Source organism: Megalops cyprinoides, chromosome 16 (genome assembly GCF_013368585.1).
Source record: "Megalops cyprinoides isolate fMegCyp1 chromosome 16, fMegCyp1.pri, whole genome shotgun sequence".
Taxonomy (NCBI): domain Eukaryota; kingdom Metazoa; phylum Chordata; class Actinopteri; order Elopiformes; family Megalopidae; genus Megalops; species Megalops cyprinoides.
Window position 1 is genome coordinate 28,783,607 of NC_050598.1, and position 17,702 is coordinate 28,801,308.

The 17,702-nt window shown below is 42.9% G+C and overlaps 2 protein-coding genes across 3 annotated transcripts in view; one reads left to right on the forward strand and one right to left on the reverse strand.

Moving 5' to 3' along the window:
• Window positions 1–2,307: 2,307 nt before the first annotated feature.
• Window positions 2,308–6,386, reverse strand: rbm4.3 (RNA binding motif protein 4.3). The gene is made up of 4 exons (XM_036548055.1): window positions 6,311–6,386; window positions 4,164–4,591; window positions 2,968–3,666; window positions 2,308–2,459 (listed from the first exon to the last, which is right to left on the reverse strand). The coding sequence occupies exons 2-3, from the start codon at window positions 4,570–4,572 to the stop codon at window positions 2,993–2,995; spliced, it is 1,083 nt and encodes a 360-aa protein (XP_036403948.1). The 5' UTR covers window positions 4,573–4,591; window positions 6,311–6,386; the 3' UTR covers window positions 2,308–2,459; window positions 2,968–2,992.
• Window positions 6,387–9,615: 3,229 nt separating this feature from the next.
• Window positions 9,616–17,702, forward strand: part of LOC118791296 (RAS guanyl-releasing protein 2-like) — a 36,312-nt gene continuing 28,225 nt past the window's right edge. The window contains exon 1 of one of the 2 annotated variants that reach the window (XM_036548604.1): window positions 9,616–9,639. The gene's annotated coding sequence lies outside the window, so the exon portion shown is untranslated. Of the gene's footprint in view, window positions 9,640–9,746; window positions 10,111–17,702 lie in introns of those variants that run through there. The other variant, XM_036548605.1, reaches the window with a different exon arrangement.

Consider the following 17,702-nt stretch of genomic DNA (forward strand, 5'->3'; position numbering starts at 1 on the left):
ACAGATGTCATATCCCAGTACCGAATTGGCAAATAACCAACCTAACAGAACACTGAAAATACAAAATTTCCCACATCAAAAGTTCATACCCAGGTATTTTAAAATTCAAAGTAGTACTTCTAATAGATGTACAATGTGCTGACAGCAGTATTGCAGAAAAATTAAGACAAATTAAATACACATACATTCCCCCTCCTCCCTTTAATTCCTCAGAATCCACATCTGAAAACGGCCTCCCTGTCCTGTATTTAAGTGTTAAATAAAAGCAGAACTGACAGCTTTGCAGGTTTTGATAATTTTATTATGTTGGCAGAACATATTCACAAAACAAAATAAATAAAACTTAATGGGGTTCCAAAACTTGGCCTAAATATTGAGGCCAGCAATAATCCATAACCATCACCAAAGCTTTTAGCCTTTCAGGCCCTCAATATTTCGTGGGGTTGGACCCACAGAGAAACATCCTTTCCAGACGGATTTCAAAGTAAGCATTAAAATACAAATGTCTCCTGAAATCAAATGTTGCTGGTGAATACCAACTTAAATCATGCATTCACAAGTGCTTTAACACACAGTATTACAGCTTAAAGCCTGAGTATCCTTTAGCACTCTCTCCACAGAATAGTCCAGAAGTGGGAGAGAGATTCCTTCAACTGTCTCAAATAGTTCTCAAGGTGGATGAATGAAGACTTATACCTCAACATCATCCTTGCATAAAATGACTGCATTTCACTTCCTCTGTGGAATAATCAAATCAAAATCTTGAACCTGAGCTTCATTCCATCTGTTTCTTCAAAAGCACTGATCATCAACTGCATACAAATACTCCACATTTTACACACATCCTGAACCTACTTCAATGGTATTTTCAAAACCTGGTAATTCATCATTAATGTCAGTGTGGGTTGAACTGAAAATATCTAAACCAACATTGACTAAATAAGGGAAACTAAAAAGTACAATTCCTTAATCTTCACCATTTTTCAACTTATCTGAGCTCCTGCAGCAGGAACACCACTTACCTGCCCAAAGCCCCCCTCATTACCCCTGCAAGACTCAGGAGAGAAAGCCTTTCAAAGATGCACAGTATTCAGATAAATGTCACAAAACAGAGGGGAAAAAACATCATTCAGAATGGCCAGCTGGGGGATTGTCAGAGCACAGCGATGTCTTAATTCCGGTCAACCATCAAATCGAAAGTGGCTCTGCAAATTTAAAAGCAGAACAACTCCATCCCAGGAGGGGCGGGGGATGGGACGGGTGCAGTGTAGGCCAAACAGCTGGCCAAGGTACGGGCAGCACGCAAGCCTACAAACCACAGCACACGAGAGTAGGGAACTCATTTTGACACCAAACTCCGGAAACAGTGAATGAACTTAATCACGCCGCAAACTGGAAGTTTTTCCACATCTAAATGGTTTGAGCATTTCAATTACGTGATAAGCTAAAGTCATCGAATCAGTTTGAGCTACACAGTATAAACGAGTAAATGGAACCAACAAAACTGTCACCTAAGACAAGGAAAGTGACCACATTTAAACTAAATCCATGCAAGCGTGAAGAAATTAAACCCAACCCATGTGCATAGCTCGCTTTTGACAATCAGAAAGGTTTAATATTAAATACACACTACGATGAAACAGCCGTTTAGAAACGGGGAAAGTTGAATAAAGTTCAAAATGACGATTCAGTTCAAACCAGTTTTATTAAAAGCCTTGGAAATTAAAGGTCTGCAGTGAAGGAAATAAAAACGTACATGTTCTCCCTTCATGGTACTACGATCTCCAGCCTCAGGTTCACACAACTGCAACAAACCACAGTGGCATTGGAATAAAGTTTAACTGCTATGCTAACACTGAGTCGCAAAGCGCAATTAAGTACCTTTGTTTAACAGGATGTAGCATGTCACTGTAGTAACTACAAAATGAAACGTGTTTGGCTGATTTTTTTTATACAAGAATGCCAACGTATTGGTTTATTTTAGCTGAATATACAGTATCAAAAGTATTTGAAATTACCTCTTCTTTGAGGATCATTACAGGTTTAGCTTCCCATTACACTTCCGAATGCTCCGAGAGAAAAAAAAACTGAATTTCGGTTATACATTTTCAGAAGACTAATCATAAAAATATTGAACGGCTTATTTAGAGCAATCACCTCAATATTATATTTCAAATTTGTACAGTTGTATATTCTAAATTACATTGCAGCCTTCTGCTTGATACGTCAGAGTTTGGACAATAAAAACAAGCAGTAAAAAAAAAAAAAATCAATGGTCAACAGTTTATGCAGGAGGACGAAAACGAAACGAGTATAAAAGCGTTTTTATGGGGACGGGAGGGTCCGCGCTAGAATTCCTTCTGTAAGAGCCGCTGTCGAACGAAACGCGATCCGCCACAGACGAGGTGGTATTGCGCCGCGTGCATCAGGAGACGACGATCTTGTCAGATAATTTAAACCTGGAAAGAGAGCAAATCACACAGGTCAACTGCCTTTTTCCACTCAGTGGGAACTCAGCACGCGCTTAGCAAGCCGCTTCGGGTTTGTAGAAAGGCACCTTAACGATGGTTTTTTTTTTATTTAAAATCTCAGCTGCTGTAAAGGTCGGCTTTAACAACCATGAAGGACGTCAAGTCAGTTTATAGTTACACATTCTGCTTATAGCTGATTTTATTTGATTAAATGCAATTATTGGAGTAGGTTTGAAGATCGCACACCATGTTAATGTATCGTAGTTGGAACGTCACACGTAAAATATGCTCGTTACTGACGTCTAAGATAGCTTGCGAATCAGTGACAAGCTGTAAGCTCTGCGCTTTGCCCCTTTAAAAAGATATTTGTATTCATGGACAACCCAAGTCAGGCCTTGACCTGCTCACATTCCCATAGGAATTTTTGGAAACTTGGGCTTGTGCTACCCCCCCACCCCTCCCCAGCATAGCTGGCGCAGCACGGACCTATCCTCACCTTGAACATACGCGCCGGCGTTCGGTTAGTAAGAGTAGCGTGCAGGCGGCGGGGGCGGCACCCGCTCGGCGTAGGGGTCTCGGGTGCGTGGCATTCCGTACAGCGGGGTCCTGGTCATGGACAGCGGAGAGAGGCGGGAGCGCTCGTACGAGTAGCCGTTCCCAGCGGGAGCGACAGCCGCAGGCGGCGCCCTCCGGATGGGACTGCGGTCTCGGGAGTAGTACGGGGAGGGCGGGGGCGGCAGGGGGCGACGCTCGTAGGGGTCGAGGGCGGAGGACGCTAGGCGCTCCCTCATGATGGCGGAGGAGGGAGGCGGGGGAGGGGGAGGGATGGAAGTGACACGCCGCTCCTCGTATGAGGTGATGCTGTAGGGACGGGCGCGGTATTTCTCATAATAATCCACCACCCCGTAGCTATCGCGATCCCGGTCCCGGTCGTAGGAAGAGGAGCGGTCGGGGTAGGGGGCTCGCCTCGGGGGAGGAGGGGGCGGGGGCGGCGGGGCCGGGGGGTAGCCGTGCCCGTGGGAGACAGGCGGGTGACTGAAGCGACCCCTGAAGTAACCCGGTGGGCCAGGCTCGGGCCTGTCCCCCGGAAAGCGTGGGGCCCAATACCCTGCTCTGTCTGGGGGTGGCTGTGCATACCCGTCCTCCTCCTCACCTCTAGGTCGGCTCTTTGAGATTTGCACATGAATCCGTTTGCCTTTAAAAGAAACCAATGTTACCAATGACAAAAACCAGAACCAAAAAACACAACCAAAAAAAAAAAAAAAAAAAAAAAAAAAAAAAAGTACCACACTGCCCACCCTGCAACATACACGAAACACACCCTTGTGAAACGCGCAGCTGTGATGAGTATCTGCATGTTACTTGCCACCTCATCAAACCCGGAAGTTAAATCAGCAAGACAGGGAGATGCACCACATATGGAGTAAGCAGCCAAACTGAGTAAAACTAATCTACCCTGGCATGTCTACGTCACCCTTGTGTCTTTCAAGACCTCAGTCCTACGGACCTTCCATGATGTTCAGACTAAGTTCATGACTAGCTCCTACTGCTCAAACCTCATTTCAAAGAACTTCCTGGAACACCTGAATCACAGCACAAAGAACGCCACCTCACAGAAAGGTTACAACGGACCACTTCCCAAACATGAGCAATAAGCAGCTTTGCCAACACATTCGCCGTACTCTTCCTTACCCTGGAAGTCTGTATTGTCTAAGCCCTTGATGGCATCCATAGCCTCTTCAGAATTGGCCATGTGCACAAAGGCAAAATTCTTGATGACGGCACACTCCGTGACCGTGCCGTACTCCTCGAACAGGGCCCGGAGCTCGTCATCGGCGCCCTTCTCCACGTTGGCCACGTGGAGCTTGACCGGGCCCTGGTTTTTGCCGTGGCTGGCCTCCACGTTTATGGGGGTGCCGTGCAGCTTGTAGAGGTGCAGGTTGCGGATGGCTTTGGTGGCGCATTTGCGGTCTTCCATGTGCACAAAGGCAAAGTTTTTGATGATGGCGCACTCCGTGACCGCCCCGTACTGCGAGAAGAGCGCCTGCAGCTCGTCTGTGTCCGCCTCCTGCGGGAGGTTCCCGATGAAGATCTTCACCATCTTTACCGTATCTCTGAGCCTGACACAGGACATGTAACAGTAAGTGGCTGCTTCATGGAACCATTACATAATACTCACCAATTGGGTGCTGAGAAAGAGAGTACTTTTGGTCAAACACACGCATGGACTCAAGTCTGTCCTATACTGGAGTGTATCCCGACACTCATTCAGGCAAAGCCGTTTCAATGTCTCATAGAATAACCACAGTGGAGTAACGTAACTACTGGCCACGGTACTCTGCAATTATCAGTAAAACAGATTTTTTAACTGACAGAAAAACTGTATCCACTCTCCTGAACAGGACCACGTGCGTTGTTCACAGACCCCAAATTTTAAAATGTCTAAAACCATAACTGCTGATACAACAACAGTATCTTTTCTTATGCATCCTATTAAAATATGCTTCTGTCTGCATCCCTAAATGCTTTCTGCTTAAACACACACAAAAATACATGTTGGTACAAGTAGGCCCTTTCCGTAGCTACTTTATCTTACATGAAACATTATCAAGGGATAATCGGTTAGGGTTAGGTGTAATTTTATAGACAGTAGTGTAGCATAGTGGTAAGGAGCAGGGCTCATAACTTATAGGTTGCTGGTTCAATTCCCTGCTGGGACACCACTGCTACACCCTTGGGCAAGGTACTTAATCAGCCCAGAAGTGCCTCAGTAAATATCCAACTGAATAAATGGATAACACGTGAATACTGCAACCTATGTAAGTCGCTCTGTATAAGAGTGTCTGCTAAATGACTAATGCAAGCCATTTCTTTCACACAAGGTGTTTGACAACGCTGGGTATTGTTAGCTAACTTTCACCCCTCCCACACGGAACCAGACAAACCCGATCCGATCCGCCAGCAAATATTTGCACATTATTAGGCAACGGCACTGAAACTATTATACTTGTAATATACTAGTGTTATAACCGAAAAGCAGTGGTTGGCCCCTGGCTAGCCAATCTATGAAATCAAGTCATCGAACATACAAAACTCTTCTGCCTGTGATTTGAATACAGTATGGTTAAGATTAGGTAGCTACATTTATCAGAAACATTAGGTAAACGAACACTTGGTCAGATCCAAGGGGTTTGCTACTTGCACGAAAACTACATTTCTGTCATCAAAACGAAAGTAAACCAATCCATGTTGCGTAGTGAGCTATCACTACACAACGTGCACGGTTACTAACATACACGGCAAGCTGCCTTAATTTACGTCACCCATTTTAGGATGTAAGAATTAATACACTTTTTACAACATTTTTTACCGCTACCCCATCTCACTGAAAATATTAGGCAAAATGTAAAGGAAACATCAGCAATAAACGAACATCGCGGTCACTAGATTGCTGGAGAGAAGGCCGCATCCATCAGGTTATACTGTGTGTAACATTATGTTTGTCGTTTACAAAGTTTGCTAACCGACATAAATTGAACAGAAATACATATAAATTACTGTACGCAAGGACTACCAAATTTGATATTTAGTATCAACAAAATAACTACCCTTCTTATGGTACTTCCTCTATTCGTTTTCTAGCCAGCGAGCCGGCTTTCCCTGCAGCGGACTTCATAGCCAAAGCAAAGGTAGCATTAGCCATTAGCCAAGTAAACGCCGCCAATGTTTTAGCCGTTTGCGTTATTTCGATTCAACAAAATGATACACAAAATTTTAAAAATGACGAGGCAAACGTATGTTCGCTCACAGCTACTATTATATTTCCTTGTTTATCTTACCTCAACGTTAGAAGTCACACGGTAGAGAAAATGGCTGCACTGCTTCTCCTTACTTCAGTTAATCCTATTATTCCCGCCCACTCAAAAGCGGCGCAACTCCATTAACAATCATCAATTGGACAATCGTGTTGTCTATCCAGAATATTCACCAACCGGTAAGCAGTACACTCGCGCTGAAAAAGTGATTGGTCAACGTATGTACTTTCATGCACGCGTTCAAAACAAACCAATCAGAATCGCCTGTAACTTGCCTTCTGTCGATTCCGCGTTGCCACGGGCAACTGTTCCTGGATGGTTTTTTATGTTAAACAAACAGTTCGTGACGATTAAACCCGCAACTGCAATTATTGTTACGTTATTAAACATAATTACAGGTTAGTTGCGGAACGCATTTTCCCACCTATGAGATCTTGGACAAAAGAGTATTAGGACAATGGGTAGCGAGATGGTGGCAAGATAAAGATGTTTGATTATGCTGCCATCTAGTGAACCGTTTGTATTATGGTTGCTAAATCTTTTTGGCGACAAATACACAGCATGTTACCGGGGCTGAAAAAGATAATTCAATCAATATTTAATACTGGAGTATTATCTTTACACTCATAATACTACGTTAAATATTGACTGACTTGTTGTATGGCAAATTCTTCTCCCTTGAATTTTGCCGTGTATGGTCTCCTGTTGTTTTTATTAAGTCGAAGTGCTGTGCCGCAGGATTGAGTGATTTTATTTATAAAATAGCCTGGTTGATCAAAAAATAACCTCTTTTAAATCGATATAATAATTTGGGAGGAAAATGGTATTTGACACAAAGGAGATATATTTGCAAACCTCCATACAATGCTTAAAGTTACATGTACACTGCTTTCCGACAACTTTGATTATGAAAATGCATTATAACAAATAAAATTTGATTGATTGATTGATTGACTGATTTAATGCAGCACTATACCAAACTATAAAACACTGACTCTGTCATATCATACTGAAACATCAAAAAAAAAAAAAAAAAAAAAAAATCAATCCTTAGATTTTTTACAATTTCTAAAACTTTTCATTCACTGTGCACTATTTCCATCATATTGCTAAGTGGCATATTGTCAAATGTCCCATCCAATCTTTAAAATAGATTTTAAAAAGATCTCCTTGAGCCTAGGTGGCTTTTGGTGGGTGGTGAATTTGCCTAGCTCCACAGTGATAAAAGACAAAAAGGTTTCATTTTCTCCCATTTTGGTGTAATGGAACACCAAATATGCGAGGTGACAGAGGAAATTAGCATTACGTTTACAACCCTGTTTTGGTGCTGAAAGACAACCCAGTCAGAGCGGCGCCTGAGATCCATTGCTTACAGAAGGAAGAAGACAAAAGAGCTCCAGAAAGGTCAAGGGGTCATGGACAAGCTAAAGGGAAGCCAGTCAGAAGTGAATGACACGGTCCAGGTGCCCAGCTGCCGGCTTTGGGTGCTGGAGGGCATCAAGATGAATAAGTCATATAAGTAAGTAGTTTAGTAATAGTAATTTTCTTTTAACTATTACAGGGATTATAATAGCAACCTGTCTCCAGATTATGCTTAAAACTGTGTATCAATGTACAATTTCTGATGGCCATGACAACCCATTTAAGAAAAGGTGGAGGAAAGACCAAAAACGTTCCACTACTGACCTGTTGATGCTTTGTACAAAGGACAATTTGTAATCAGAACTGAGAGATCAGATACTGTGGTTGGGAATGTAAGAGGTTGTAGGATCTGAAATATAGAGGGGAGGAAAACCACACAGTGCTTTAAATGTAAGGACAAAGAATCTTGAGTTTTGATATGTGCTCCAAAGGTGAAGTAGAAGGAAAAACCTAACAGGCTGGGTAAATTCAGAACATCAGGGAAGTTGCCTGGAGAGCTTGGAGGCTGTAACTGGCAAGAACATGGTTTCAACAGGCAGGCCATGTTGACAGTGTGAAATTCAAATGAGGCCACAGTCTGACAGAACAGATGAGGAAGTTCTGATAATAAGCAGCTGCAATTCTGTGGACAATTCTTTCAGCTTTCCATTGGTGACAAAGTGAAAGTGTTACAAGACTGCCAGTTTTTGTTGGCAGGATTTGTTGGTCTGGATTATGTTCGTGCTCTGGTATGAAAAACTCATACACATATAATTGGATGTTTGATTACCAAGTGAATATAATCATGTATGAGTTACATGTATATGCCTGTAAAAGAGGAAAGACATCTGGGTACTTCAGAATCTGAACAGGTGACCACATATCAGTGATACAAACCCTAAACATTAGAGAGTTATTTGAACATCGCTTGGCATGGAGGGAATTAGCGAGCAGCAAAAAGAAAATCGGAAGAGTGTAGGTTGACACGAGATAACGATGGAAATTACTGTAGATGCGTGTTACAGCAATTCAGTGTTATTAATTAATGAACTCTTGCTGACAGAATGCCTTTTCTGCGGGTGGTAGTTAACATACCTACAGGTAAACACGCGGAGTGCGTTGGGAACACACCTCATCTTGTTACTGAACGAACCGTTCCTTACATTACATTGCTACGTCTACTTACCTACTACTTACCTTACATTACGCAGTCAAGTTTCACTGTCATTTCTAAACCCCACTGATGGTATTGATATAGGATTTCAGAACACTTAGAAGCACAACAGTCTCTTCTATGCCCTAGATTTAAGTGCACCACACAGTACTTTGAGCACTCTTAATATGGATGAGTTTTGTCGCAGCATGTGATTTGACACATCATAGAGCGCATTTCTCATAGAATGTGCTTGGTTGGATGTCTCCACAGTACAGTAGTCTCATTTATGTTGACACTACGGAAAACCCTTATGAAGGTTTCTCCATTTCTCCGGGTAACATGTTTGAAATGAAGTTAGACTGAAGCGTCTCCAGGCTACATCGCCCGAACACGGCCAGCCTACAGAAAATAGGATTGCTAGAATGTCATGCGGTATACCACTTAGGCATTTTGCATACCATAACTGCCATCTCTTTCGGTAAAAAAAAGGTCCCCAGCGAATGCTTCCTGAAATAATTTTGCACTTACTCGTTGTTATTGATATGCTGGTAAAATGTGTGTTGACGTACTGATGCCTGCATATACAGTTTTGGGTAGTGTTTCTCCCGAGTATAAACAAAGGGGAAACAAGCATGTAATGTTTACAACGATGAACCATAAGACAGTGATTTAAAAGCATATTTCTCTACAACTGTTTCAGCTGGCCGGCGCTGTGTTACCGTGAGGCAGCGCTAATAGGCGGGACTGCGATAGCGTGGTCTGTCACATTGCAGTGAGATACGGACAGCAATGGCAGGTGAGTTAAAGCGACTCGAGCGTAGCCTGTCTAAAAAGAGCAAACCAAACCAGCAACAGGCTACTGAAGTTATGCCTCTGTTTGGTATTCCCTTGTTAACAAGGGTTAACGGGTTAATGCAGGGGTTTTGATTTCTAAAGTATGGTTTCTCAACCTGTAGCTAACGTTACATGAAGCAGCTTAATACCGACAGCACTCCTTTTAACTGGATATATGTGTAGGTAATGTGTTAAAAAAAGCGTATATTTTCTTTAGTAGCCTGAAAAATAAGCAGATCAAAAGGACTTCGGCTGAAACATCTGGAATCTGTTTCGTACCAGCCTCATCGCGTATTAGATATACGGGCTACTTTTGAGCAGCAGAGTCGTCTGATCGGTAGTAGCCTACATTTTCAACTTCAGATTTGCATTCTTACGCGCCCGAGTCTGCAGTTTCCTTTAGTGTTCGGATGGGGCTGCGCAAACTTTGAAGGTAAGGGTTTTATTCACTTAAAGTAGCATATGGCGAATTGCGCCGATGGTGCAGCGCCAACCGCTGCAAATTCTCTTGGATGTGCCTTTACGCATGATTGAATGCTCATTATCTGAATGCATTTTTTCTAGCTGTTAACAGCATGTTTCTGTATCCAGATCTACACGTGCATTCATTTTGAATTAGCAAACGGTAACATAACTCAAGAGTGTATCAAATTCTGTGTGCTTGCATGTACGTTTTTGTCATAGGGCTACAAGACGCGGAAAAAAAACTACAGCGCAGATTCTATAATGCGCATAAAGCTGTGAATGTTAAAACTCATTCAGCGCTTGTGTTCGCACCATGCGAAACCACCACGCTTCTCAACACCGCATACATGATCTGAATGAAAAAAAATTTTCTCAGGTCATCACACGCCTGCTGCAAACCATAATCGTAGTTTAATGTTGGGCAATGCGAGGGTGACAAGTCTATTTTCACAGAACGCAGGCTTAGGCGAAGAGAGCAGTTCTGCTGACATCACAGCGCGCATGTTTCCACTGTGTCTCACCCACTTCTGTGTCACCGTTTTAGAATGAAGCTGATATAAAAGAATATCTTATAACTTATGTGGCAATTAATAGTTTCGGTCAGATATTTCCCGTTCTTCGTAAATGAACTTAGTCTTTAATGAAAAAAAAAGTCAATGAGTATATTTTAGATTGGCTTTTATCCGAATTACCCGATAGGATTTCTACTTTTCTGCATTTTTATAAAGAGTCTTTATTTTTATGTAATCTCTAATCAGATCACATAACAAAATGCGACAAATAAGCAAAGAAAGATAAACATTGCTGTGGCAAGTGTATTCTAAATTCAGACGTGACTTTGTAGTCATCTGTCCACTGAGTCTAAATACGGGTAGATCATTTCAAAGTCACACCAGTACGCCTATACCTATAGATCAGGGATGAATACCGGATTACCGCACAGGCTGCGTGTTTCCGGAGAGTCATAAATAATAGAGGTGGCAGGTCAAACGCGCCTCATTTCGCTTTGTATCGATTAGCGGATCTCAGTGCGTTGTGTTTGGAAGGCCCCTGCGTGGCCGGAGCGGAGGCTCCTCGCGCCACACGCCCACGGGCGCAGTAGGGATTAAGGCTGGCTGGGATTTTTAGCACCGTGCAGACTGCTGCCCTTTTTCACAGGGGCCAAACTCTTCCTCCATATCTGCTGTTTTATTGCTCAGACAGAAAACGTCTTCACGCATGGATGCCATCAGCTGTAGGTCCTTTTTTTGCAGGGGATGCTTGCAGTTGAATCTCTATCCACACAATGGGTGTTTTCACCACCTTGAGTGGTGGAGGATGTGATTCTGCTGGTGGAAGAGCTCAGCACCCCTCTCAGTACAACACAACAGAGGTTGTGGTGACTAAAGGTGACATCACACTGGCTATTGCTGTTGTGACATGCATTTTGCTACTTACAGTTTGAGATGATGCCATGGTTACAATTTCTCTGCCATCATTTACAGATTCCTGTTTATTCTCACAGCCTTGGACAGAACCTTTGTCTGCCTTACCTTGTCCACTTGGAATACCCCATTGCAGTCTTTATTTGAAGTAATTTCCATCCACTAACCTTTCCAGGGGTTAAATTATGACTGAATTTCACGCTGTGAGAATATATGTTGTGTACATACTATGTGAACTTGCAGACATATATTTTCATGAAAGGTGTATGGGGGCTTGAGTCACTCTGACTCATGGGTAGTGGCAGGTTAGGTCCATGGGGATGTTTAGGGTGTAAAGAGTGACAAGGCTCATCAAGTCTGTCGTAGACAGTGATGTCACCTGTGCTGTTGATCATTTATTATTTATCTGTTGCAGGTTATGTGCCATTTTGGTCACTTTGATTTGAATCCTGCAGACACAGTGTCAAATAAAGCAGTGTAGCGGGGTGTCTACTTTGCATCCCTGAAGGGATATTATACCTATGAGCGAAATAACATTTGTTTTTTACACAATCGAAGAAAAACCAACCTATAATCATTGCTCTATTACCTTACCTTGTTAGTGAACTGCTTTTTAATTAGTTCCTTAGTCAGGATCGATGCTAGCCAACGGAGTTCTCCAGGTCTCATAGAGAAACGAACAGGCAGATGGGTGAAAACACGGGAAAATCGATCCCTGAGAGAAAAGCAAACGGACAAAGACAGTAATTACAGCGGTCCGTGACCCACAGGCAGGGGCTTGGGAGGCCACCTCCATGCTCCACTGCTCCACCAAGGACTCACGACACCTCCGCAATTTCAGTCACCGTTATTTTTTCATTTGGCCAAGAGTCCAAACGTTGGGCAGAGATGCCGAGCTGAGCCACAAGCCAGCCGCGCACAGTGCACCGTTCCAAAAGTGACACGTCTTCAGGACCTGAGCTTTTGCAAAGTGACATTTCGGGACCCGTTTTCGAGTGACTTTTGCTGTGCGTTGTGTGGATATTTTGGGCATGATTCTGCCTGGCACTCTTATGTGGGCTGAGCCAAGTAAGATTTATGGCTGTTTTATAATGAAAAGAAATTAACTCCTTGTCTCTCTGTTGCAGATTAAAACAGAAGAGTCATATCTATTTGGGAGCATTTTTGTTTAGTGTCTACTGTAAGGGGGGTTGGTTTCACACCTAAAGGCTATACAGAAAAAGAATTCCAAACTTCAGTGCCTGCTTCCTTTGCAAAGCTGAAGTCCTGAGTTTCTTAGTTTTGCTTTGGATGCTAAAGTGCAACTGCATGTAACAGGTCCCTTATGGGGATTAACCTGGATCCAGACAAATGTCCCCATCCATATCCTTTCTGCAAAATGAGTCTGACTCCCTTGCAGGATTCATTATAGTAAATTAATTTAGATTGATGATTTCTTCAGAAGTGCCAAACTTTCAGTACATTAAGCATGTGGAATAAAGTAAACAAAACTATGGTGGGATACATTACTTATATTTTGAAGAGTAATTCACCCACGATTTTATAAATGCATGTGGTGTTTCTCACCTTTGCAATATTAGGAGTCCACACTGAAGAGCCTCTTATCATGGAGCAATGAAAGGAGGTCGTTTTATCATGGTTTTGTGACCAGGTCTATGGTAAAGTGTTGAACAAATCTCTGAGTGTTTTTCACTGAAATGGAGAGAAGAGGCTCATGCTACACCACAGTTTTGAAGAGATCCACGTCTGTGTCAACTGAAATTTTACAAAATAATAACATCCCTGCGGAAGCATCAGTGGGGTCATCAGCAGCCACTGGAACATGCCGCGGGGGGGGGGGGGTCATATGAAGATAAGTTAAAAAAACACTGAGTCATTGCAGGGAGTCAGTACTCGAGTGTCCACTGACTTCTCTCTTCCTAGAGTGGCGAAATATCATGTACTGGCACATCACAAGTGTAAATGCAGAAACCAAGGGGACGGCTCTGTGTCAGTTTGTAGTGAGGAAAGCGTAAGGTAAGGAACAGCACAAAAGCAGTGCTTCTCATTGCCCCTCCAAACAGGTCCACATTACATATGTGGTTAGCTCAGGCCTGTGGAAGCATTAAACCCAGCTCTGCTGTTAAAAAAAGTATTGTCCTCTTCACATTGATATTGATAGTGATATTTATTCAATGGCAAAGACTCCACACAGGGTGCTGTGAGAGGAGGTGTCGCAGGTACTCAGCACCTCAGCATGCGGCATGATTAAAAGAGTCCACGTTGTTTCAGTTCCTTCTCTGAAGGCAGCCTACTTCGATGGCTCTGTCGCAGCTTTCCCCAGACTCGTCTGGAGGATGCAGAAGCAGGTGTTTGTGATGTAACCTGATCTCTAAAGTTACCAGGCACAGATAGCATTGCTCTTGGAGCCTTCTGCTGTCCTGAGCTGAGGCTGTGTTCTAGAACTCATTAACTACTGTTTTTTTTTTTTTGAGTATTCTGTCTGTAAAAATGAATGAAAAGCTGACTCTGTAGAAAGGTGGCTGAAGTTGAAAGGGGAACTACGTCTCTGTCCACTCAAGTTTTGCAATCATAGTCAGGCCATGGTGTGCGCCGTGGTCACACTCACACACTGCTGTACTCATAAGGAAATAAAAGTGGAGTATTTGCATTGTGGGGTTTAATCATTGCAGAAAACAAAAGTGAGCTGTTAGTAGGAAGTCAAAATGGATGTGGCGACAATGGTCACTGCAGAGAAAACAACTCAAAGAACTTATGGAGAGTTTGTAACATGGAAGTTACATTTCATACTTCTCATTTTCAGAGAGAGAGAAAGAGGGAGAGAGAGAGAGAGAGAAAGAGAGAGAGAGAGAGGAAGAAAGACTGAGAGGCAGAGAGAGATAGAGAGAGAGGGAGAGAGAAAGTAAAGAGAGAACTATGGGTTTTATGTGTTAGCAAAACCTTTTTTGCATTAGAAATTTTTTCCGTTGCATGAAAACAAATCCCATGTTATTCTTTGCACGAACCTCCTTCTGGAACCCACACCAATCAGCCCCAACCCCAAACCCTCTACAAGCCTGCAAGCACAAATTTAGATGTTCTGTTACTACACATAGCATTTCTATGGCAAACTGCATAATTAAGGTTCAGGGACAGCTTGTAAAAGTGGAAAGAGATTCTCCCTCTTGCCTTTTATCAGGCATCTAATCACCCAGGATTCATTCTGGGCTTGATTGTTTTTTTTTTCCGCTATGCTAAATAGGCTGACCCTGGCACCTCTTGTGTTCCTCACATTGAAAACCCATTATCAAAAGAGAGTTTGGCTGAACGTTTTGTTAAAAGCCGTGAAAATGTCTTTTAATGATTCAGAAAGAGGTTTCAGCTGAAAACAGTCACAGAAACGGTGAAACGTCTCTCTCTCTCTCTCTCTCTCTCTCATTTGACAGGCAATTACCTGCTGTGTTTGAGTTTCAATTCAGAAATGTTAACCACAGTTATGTCAGGCAGCAACTTTCAGAGAGCAGCCCCTCCTCTAACTTAGTGGTCGGTTGATACAACGTTCATGAATCGAGCTGAGAGAGAGAGAGAGAGAGAGAGAGTAAGGGGGGGGGGACAAGGAGGAGAGAGACACAGAGAGAATCACAGTGGTCTTTGTTTGGTGTAGACCACTGGAACAAGGGCCTATGGTCACATTTTGAAAAGAATCAAGGATGTTTATCCCTTTGAGCTTTGGCCACAGCTTGCTAAATACAGTAAACAAAATGCAGAGTATTTGTCGTTTGTGTTTATGATTTTCGGGAGGAGGAATCATTAGACGTGGGTTGAAATGCAAACATGGCGACAATACAGGCACACGCACACACACACATACACACACACAAACACACACAAACACATACACACACACACACACACACACACACACACACACACACACACACAAACACACACATACACACACGCACGCACACACAAACACACACATACACACACACACACACAAACACACACACACACACACACACACACACACTCAGACAGACTTCCGGTACTTGTTATGAAGCAGGGTTTGCACATCTGGTAAAGGACACAAGTTGAACAGGAAGCATCTGTACAAAGATAGGAAAACAGAGTGACTTCCACAGAGTTGGACAGCAATAATGGATATGCAGCCAGACAGTTGGAACAGGAGTTGTGTGATCATGCTGTCAACCATCAACGCTAAGCTGGAGTGTAGCTCATTGAAAGAACTGCTCTTTTACTGTATTTACCACAACTAGTCAGTTTCATCCTGATTTTTTCAATGGCACTTAAACTAAGCAAAATTAACTGGATCATTTAATGAATGTCAAAGCTGAACATGCGTGGTGCAACGTGATTAGGGTTGCCCATGTCTCCGTGTCTCTAGCTCTCATTGTTCTATGAGTCGTAAAGGTTGTTACACTTTAAAACATGTTTTCTTCCCTTTTATCAATAGGTTGTAATATGAATGTATTGTCGTTTTTATTCAAAGGCTTTTTGCTTGTAATCTAAAGCGCTATTACATTTTAATTAATCTTGCAGATGTATTCATGAATTCTTTGTGTTGGCTGTTTCCTTTTAGTCTTTTTCTTTGTTCTTCTCTACTGTCTGCTTTCTGTTTTTTTTTTCTGTCTTACTATTTCTGTTCCTCTTGCTCACTTCATTCCCTCCCTCTGTCTCTGTCTCCTTCTCTGTACCTCTATGAATTTTCCTTAGGATGGCTCTCCCTTCATCTCTCTGTCCCTCGTTCTGTCTCTGTTTCTGTCTCCTTGGTTTCTTTCTCTTTCCGCCTTCTTTCTCTACCCTCCCCCGTCTCTCTGTTTCTCTCCGTCTCTATCTCTCACCCCGTGGCTCTCTCTCTACCGCCCTCTCTCTGTTCCTCTCTCTCCCTCTCCCTCGCTCTCCGTCAAACTCAAATTCACAAATGCTTAATTGGCATGAAACACAATGCAGTAAATACTGCCAACGAAACAGCAAAGAACAGTCTAGAAAGAGGCAGTGAAACGGAATCTAAAGCCCGTCGGGGATAATGTTAAAGTTGGTGGTGCAATTACATAAAACATTTAGGCTCATACCTAAACAAACAACAGCTATAAAGGCCTCCCTCATGTCTCATACCTAATCAGAAAATGTGGCTCTGTCTCTTGCTGGTGGTGGTGTGAGCACAGCCTGTCCTTTCTGGGCTGCCGTGGCTGCCTGTGACTGTCTGTCTGTACGGCTTGGCTGTTGTGCATAGTCTTTACTGCGTTAATATATTTCTTAGTTTTACATTTTTTGCGGAGCTCGAGTGCTCTGCCACAGTATATTTTCTTTTTAGTGACAGGTACCACGCCACATTGCTTCGCGCTTTCGTTTGTGTCTCCAGGTGTAGTTTTGCTGTAGCATGGCTGACTGTACTTGTTTCGTTTCTGTGACGTTGCTAGATGTTGGTAGATGTCGGTGCTTTGAGCCGCAGGACCACCTGACTGAAGGGCTTCTCTGACCCAGCTCTTGGCATGTCAGAGCCCTGTTGTGATAAGAGCGGGGTTCGCTAATTTGTTGGTGTCTCTGGAATTGAATGGCCCACTTGGTGAATGTCAGTTATTAATGGAAATAGGCGTACTTCTGTCCTTCGTGTCTTGTTGTGGTGCTTTCCTGGGTATATGGAGGGATCCTTCACAGCAGCCAGCATGCAGGGTCTCTGGAGGGTGTTTGTTCCATTTGTCAAAAGCTTGCTGAGTGGACCCTATACTTCACCGCCATCTTCTGCAATACCTACATCTGATACATTTATAATGGTCTCTTAATGACTTGCTTAATGAAATGCCCTGAGTGCAAACACTATGAGAAATGGCCATAGTGTTTTCAGTTCTTTTACAGCTCACTGTTGAGATGGTCTTTAATCCCGTGTGTGTATGGTTTGAGGTTTATTCTACAATTATTATCCCTAGAATAAAAATCTGTGTCTTCTCAGGGAAAATTGTGGCCAGTTCAAATGGACGTCCTGAATAGTATTGCGCTCAAACCCTGTCTCTCTCCTTGCCCTTGATTGAAGAACTTTATGTTTATCTTTCTTAATTTATGTTTTCTTGTAGCAAAGGGCAAGAGCAGTCACTCCACACGGCCTGGGTTCACCCTTCGTTACATTTTTTCTCAA